The following is a 6643-nucleotide window of genomic DNA, read 5'->3' as shown; positions in this document are numbered from 1 at the left end:
AATGATATTTATACTTAATTTTAAATGAAAAAATGTTTTAAAATTAAGGTTTGAGTGGGAAAACGTAATTTCACTCAATATGAAAATAATTTGTAAATATTTAAACAAAAAAAAAGTAGCAATTGGATGTAAAAAAAGTTTAATTAATAAACCAGGCCTGATGAGGACCACTTGGAAAGAAGAGTTCAAGTGGCAATTTCTTATTAAAAAAAATTAGGAAGCTTTTTATATCATATTATATGTAAAAAAAATTATGTAATATGTCAGGTGTGACAACCGACCATAATTTAAAAAATAATAATAATAATAATAAAATTATATGCCCATTTGCAAGCCAATATTCATTAAAAAAACAAAGGAAGAAAATAAAGAAAAAAACAAAAAAGATGGTCGTGGGAAGATAATAACCTTATATTGTGCATCGAACTCATCAAATATATATATTTTATCAAATACTCTTAAATAATTAAATATTTGGTCTGTTCTTATCTAAACTCAATTTTTTTTTTTAATTTCTTTTATTGTTTTTGGTAACTTAATCTAATCAAAATTTTCAGAAAGATACCCTTTGGTTTTGCTATTTCATTTCATCTTGGTCAATGTTTGTGGTCCCCTCGGAAAACATTGAAGAGTCAAAATTTACTGGAAATTAAATCAAATTTGTTACGGAATTCTTCTTTTCTCACACAGAATAGAAACATTGAAGAGCTACAGGTAATGGTTGTGAGGCCCCATAAAAAGGTAAGGCTTGCCTTGCCTTGTCTTGCCTTGGCTGGCTTAGGTTAGGCCACTCTTCTTTTGTTTTTTTAATTTTTCTTCCCTTTTGCGCATAATTTCTTCAAGCTTTGGCAATCTAAATTTATTTACTTGTCATTCACTCAATTTAAAAAATAATAATATTTATTTATTATTATTATTATTATTATTAAATCAATTTGTCCACTTTCTCTGCCCCTTAAAAAAAGAAAAATCATCTACCCACTTTGATATTTATTTTAATTTATTATTTCTACACCGGATTCCAACTAAAACAATATAAAATAATTATCAACATATTTTAACCTATTATATCGACCATTACAATTATAATATAATATAATATAATATTATCTAATTATTTCCTTTTTCATTTTTCTTTTTTACTCTCATTTCAGATATACTTACAAAGTTAGCTCAACAACAAAAATCAATGTTTCTTATTATCTCATCTTTTCTAATTCAAAACTTCAAAATCAAGATCAAATTTCAATCTTTTTCTTCAAATTTCCCATAAAAACAATATTATTATTATTATTAATTATATTTAAAAATACCACCATTTTTAATCTCTGTTTCAGCTTTAATTATTCTTTCTAATCTCAAAACTCTGCTTCTGCTTAATAATAATCACTGCCAGCCAAAACCTCTTCTTGTTTATCAGCTTTAGTAAGTTTAAGTTCTGAAAAAATTTTCTTCTTCTTCTTCTGGGTTTTAGATTTACAGGTTTATTTTTCTGGAATTTTTTTGTTTTTTTTTTTTTTTTAACTTTAAGTCTTGCTGCTGTAAGTTGATTGAGCTTAAAATTCAAATGGGTTTTCTCTAAAACCCTCCAAAATACGTAAATTTTTTTTATATATAAAAATAGAAACTTAGGGTTTATCTATGGAAGAAGCACCGAGAAAACCAGTAACTCCAGCCACAACGGGTGGGGTAACAGTTGTTGGATCAGATGCTCCTTTGGATTACCAGATATCTTCAAGATCCGAAAACCCGACCGCGAACCGGAACCCAAATACTGGATCCGCCCCTGCTCCTGCTCAGCCTGCGGCGGCGGCGGCTGCGGCCACGTTCCCTGCTAAGAAAAAACGTGGTAGACCCAGAAAGTATGGACCCGATGGCACGGTCACTATGGCTCTCTCTCCCAAGCCCATATCTTCGGCGGCACCGTCGCCTCCGGTGATCGACTTCTCCAGGTCGGCTGAGAAGCAAAGGAAAATGAAGCCGGCCGGCTCGGTCAGCAAGTCAAAGTATGAGCTGGAAAATTTAGGTAATTATAACAAAAGTTTTATGAATAAACATTGGTACTCGATTTGGGGTTAAAAGTTGAGATTTTGAATGGTTCTGATAGTATTTTTGGAGTGAGCGAGTGAGTTGAGAACTTGAGATGTATAAACTTTGGTGGTGGTGGTGTTGGTTAGAAGTGGGACCTTCGATTAGATGCTTATGTTGAGAGATCTTGTTATATTGTGTGTGTGTGGATCGGTTTGGTATAGGAATGATGGAATCTCGGGTTAATGGGTTGTCATTTGGGTACTTGTTGGGTACCTGATAAACTCTGCTAAATGATGCAGGACAGGACACCTGTATACTTTTTGTTACTGACTGGGTGAGACTGAGTGAACAGGGGAAATTTTTTTCTCCATGTTTTATGTTTCGTTATGATTTTGGTGTCATATTGCTCTGACTGATTTTTAGGCTCTGATGTGTTACGTGTTAAGTGGGGTGAGTTCTCTTCCAAGTGGGTAGATGAATACTATGAGTTAATGACTCACGCCTTTGACTTCTTATTCTTGCCATCTTTTTATACGGTTGGAGCGTTGGCTACGCAGTTTACAAGTTTTCATTTTTCTGAAGCGCTAGTGAAAGCTTGAACATTGACGTGATTACTAAATTATCTCCCTGTCTACCTCGTCTCTTCACTGGCTTCTTTTGTACCACAGTTAAAATAAGCATCTTTTAGATATACAGCCTTCGTTACTTTGAAGAAGCAAACAGTGGAGTTTTCAAGTCATCAACACTTTATCATTTTTTAAGCGAATTGAATACAGTGAGATTGAGCATTTCATACGCAGTAGCTAGTTACAGAATTATCTCTTCTTTTAACTGCGTGACCACTGACTAGTGGGTAATAGAGATTCTGAGCTGTCAAATTCCCCAACCGCAGGATATATTTACCACATATGTTGTGAAAGGAGTCTAATTCTTGTTAATTTTTATTTTATCTCAGTCAAATTTTCATGTTGAGCATGAGGAAGTATCTACTTCCATTCCTTGTGTACTTTTATGTTTTATCGATCAATTTTCAGTTGCATGTTATACATGTTATTTTTGACATCAAGAAGTGAATGTTTTTTTTTTTTTTTCTTTCAAGCATGAGAGAGCCATAGAAGGGAAATGATGCCATTTTAAATAAAACCTTAGATTTGTGAAAGCAGTCTAATTCTTGTTAATTTTTATTTTATCTCAGTCAAATTTTCATGTTGAGCATGAGGAAGTATCTACTTCCATACCTTGTGTACTTTTATGTTTTATCGATCAATTTTTAGTTGCATGTTATACATGTTATTTTTGACATCAAGAAGTGAATGGTTTTTTTTTTTTAATCTTTCAAGCATGAGAGAGCCATAGAAGGGAAATGATGCCATTTTAAATAAAACCTTAGATTTCTTACAAATGTTAAGGTCCTTGTGAACCAATAGCATCTTTCACTGTTTACTCTTATCATTTAGTTTGTAAGGTTTCTACTAGAAATATAGTCTATTACAACATTGTTTAGGTGTATTGATTTAGAATGTGTGGTTGAACAAATTTGCTATTAAATTGTTATATGATGTGCATATTTATCTATTTGCTTTGGTTTCTGTATTGGTTGAAAGCAAGGATAATACCATTATCTTGTGTTTTCCTTTTTGCTTCCCTTTTCCCACTCTAGTCTCTTTTTTGTGAATTCAGTTTGTTACTTCGAAAATTTACTTAAGAAACACACATGCCTTGTGTATTGAGTATGGTATACTACAAATGTACTGTTTGTGAATCGTTTTCTTAATTTAATTGCAATAGTTGTTACAGTTATCCAGTTCTTTGGATTCTTATACCAAAGTGATGGCATGTGTTATTGTTTTCCTTGTGTTACTGATTGCTAGACTTATTAAATTTGGTGGCGCCATTTTTTATTCAATTAATAAGTACAAAATACATAAGAAGTCCATAATGTCTATCAATCTTGATAAATCAAAGGCTAGGAGAGAAACAGACTTACTAATCTGAGAAGATGATAGTAGTTCTTGTACTCCTATTATTCAATGAATGTAGAAGATATAAGCTTAATCATGTTTCCTACAGAGTACTGATTTTTGAAATTGTGCATGAATTGCCAGTTTGCTTGATCATGGTTATTGTCTGTGAATAAACAATTAATTGCAGATTGAGAACTTCCACATTACTGTTACTTTATCTTGTTTGAATTGACCTTTTGTAGGGGAATGGGTTGCATGCTCTGTTGGTGCTAATTTTACACCACATATCATTACTGTTAATACAGGAGAGGTATATTTTTTATCATCACAGTTTCTTTAAGAATTTTGTTCTTTCTATATTCATGGTTTGAATGCAGTATCTTCTGTATCTCCTGGGCTTAAAAAATAAAAACCATGGTTGGGAGAACTGTAGACATAATTTGAGCTATTGGCCCTAACTTTCTCTTTCCTATTTTTCCATCCAGGAAATTGCATAGTCTTAAGAAAGTATTGAACTTAATTTTGCTGCTAACTTCTCTGGAATGATTTCTGTGTCCTCTTAGGTTGGATGGAGTAGGTCATATACTAATTTTCTGTGATTGTGATTTGTTTTAGGATGTAACAATGAAGATCATATCGTTTTCTCAACAAGGACCTCGGGCCATATGCATTCTCTCTGCAAATGGTGTGATCTCAAGTGTAACACTGCGTCAGCCTGATTCTTCGGGGGGTACATTAACATATGAGGTGGTGCATTTTCCTTTTGAATGAGATGCTTATATTTGGTTGACCTATTATAAGTCCTTCAGATTGAAATGGCAGTTTGATACTCAGTGTTAAAAATAAGATTCACTGTCAAATTTTTTTTTTTTTTGGGGTAATTTGGTCTGTCAATCTTGGTGTTACATGAAAGTTAAATTTTTTATCTTTACCAACACATTGTAATGGTGTACTTGTGAAGATTCAGATTGAGTTTGTGTTCACCTTGTTGGAAGGAACTAAAATAGCAGTACTCTGTCTTGTTCTTTGTATGATTTTGTTTAGAAAATTTTAACTTAATCATGAAGTTAATGGTGCAATATATGAAAGTGCTGGAAGAATGATCTGCAGACTAGAATGAAGTTGGTAGTAGTAAAACATTCATATAGTTGATGCTAAGACCATAGCTTTGTCATTAAGACTGGAAGAATAGAGAGCAATGCTAGAAGGACCAAATTGTTGTCATCTCATCCTTGGAAAACTGATTAGGATAGTTACTCAATCTTGTTCTTCAATGCTGCTGTACCTGGGATTTTCTTTCTTGTCATTCATCTCTCTACCAGATGTTAATCAAGTTTTATGACTTCAAATGATATTTTCCTTCCCTTGATGCAACCAGTTTTATCTTTAGTTGAACCTTTACTTTCACATACATTCTCCATCCCTAATTTTATTCCTATTATTTTTGTTTAATTTTAAACTGGTAACGAACAGAAATCCCATTTGTTTCCACTGTTGTTCTTGCAGGGTCGGTTTGAGATACTTTCCTTATCTGGTTCATTCATGCCTAGTGATAGTGGGGGAACAAGGAGCAGATCTGGTGGGATGAGTGTTTCATTAGCAAGTCCTGATGGACGTGTTGTAGGTGGTGGAGTTGCTGGTCTTCTGGTGGCCGCGAGTCCTGTGCAGGTTTGTCAATTTTCCTTTGTTTTTTTTTTTTTTTTGAACATCTTGATTTCATGATTGCACTTCAAACATCTTAAGAGTTGAATCTTAAATTCTTATGGCGTTTTGTTGGTATATCAGGTTGTAGTAGGCAGCTTTTTGGCAGGGAACCAGCATGAGCAAAAGCCTAAGAAGCAGAAACATGAGCCCATATCCACTGCTACTCCAACTGCTGCTGTTCCTATTTCCAGTGCTGATCCAAAAGGAAATTTTACTACCACATTCCGTGGCGATAATTGGTCTCCATTGCCATCAGACTCGAGTAAGCCTACTGACAATAATGCATCTCAGCCTGTAGGGTGATGTAAAGAGCCTCAACATATCATGTAATGTACCCATTGCTACTGACAACATCAGCAATCAAACTAAACTCCATTTGTTGAATCTCACCTCATGTGTTGTTTTGTCTGTAAACTTTGTGAAATATTTATCATTATTCCATGAGTTTAATCTGGGGTATTACATGTTGTAGTTAGGCGATTAGGTAGGGTTCTACCACTGTTGTGTCATGTAGAATTTTGATGTAATATTTTCTTCTAGAGTTGCCTTTTTCTTTAGAGTGATGGATTATTATTTCCAGCATTGTTTTGTTTTTGAACATCATTCACCAATTGCTTGTTTATCCTATTATATCTCAGCGACGGTGGTCTGACCTGCCTGAAACACTAACTTCTTTTATGTGTTCCAATTTTATGATGTCACTGCACTAGTCACTTTTACAGCGTTTTGCTTCACATTCAGAGAGTTGAGTCTTAATCTCGAAAGAATAATATTACATATACAAATAAATTTTACTTCTTATTTATACAACCTAAAATAAAAATATGTTATTATGTTATTGAGTGATTTCGAAGTTAAAGAAAAGATAAACAATAAATTAGTAATATTTATTTGTATATATAATTTTACTCATCTCTTCGGTCCACAGTTGATTTGTGGATTAT

The 6643-nt window shown here is 33.3% G+C and overlaps 1 protein-coding gene across 1 annotated transcript; it reads left to right on the top strand.

Annotated features, from left to right (window-relative positions):
* The first annotated feature begins 1160 nt into the window (after window positions 1–1160).
* On the top strand, window positions 1161–6256 carry LOC123211948 (AT-hook motif nuclear-localized protein 1-like). Its single transcript, XM_044630938.1, has 5 exons — window positions 1161–2026; window positions 4238–4305; window positions 4611–4742; window positions 5502–5663; window positions 5781–6256. Exons 1-5 carry the CDS (start codon window positions 1642–1644, stop codon window positions 6000–6002), a joined length of 969 nt encoding a protein of 322 aa, XP_044486873.1. The 5' UTR covers window positions 1161–1641; the 3' UTR covers window positions 6003–6256.
* Window positions 6257–6643: the final 387 nt, after the last annotated feature.

This window comes from Mangifera indica, chromosome 3 (genome assembly GCF_011075055.1).
Source record: "Mangifera indica cultivar Alphonso chromosome 3, CATAS_Mindica_2.1, whole genome shotgun sequence".
NCBI lineage: Eukaryota > Viridiplantae > Streptophyta > Magnoliopsida > Sapindales > Anacardiaceae > Mangifera > Mangifera indica.
Note: the sequence above shows the minus strand (reverse complement) of the source record. Positions and strands in the feature narration are given on the sequence as shown.

Coding starts and splice junctions, on each gene's coding strand:
- LOC123211948 (XM_044630938.1), top strand. CDS start 1,642: ATGGAAGAAGCACCGAGAAAACCAGTAACTCCAGCCACAACGGGTGGG. Junction 2,027..4,237: donor GTATGAGCTGGAAAATTTAG/GTAATTATAACA, acceptor GACCTTTTGTAG/GGGAATGGGTTGCATGCTCT. Junction 4,306..4,610: donor TTACTGTTAATACAGGAGAG/GTATATTTTTTA, acceptor GATTTGTTTTAG/GATGTAACAATGAAGATCAT.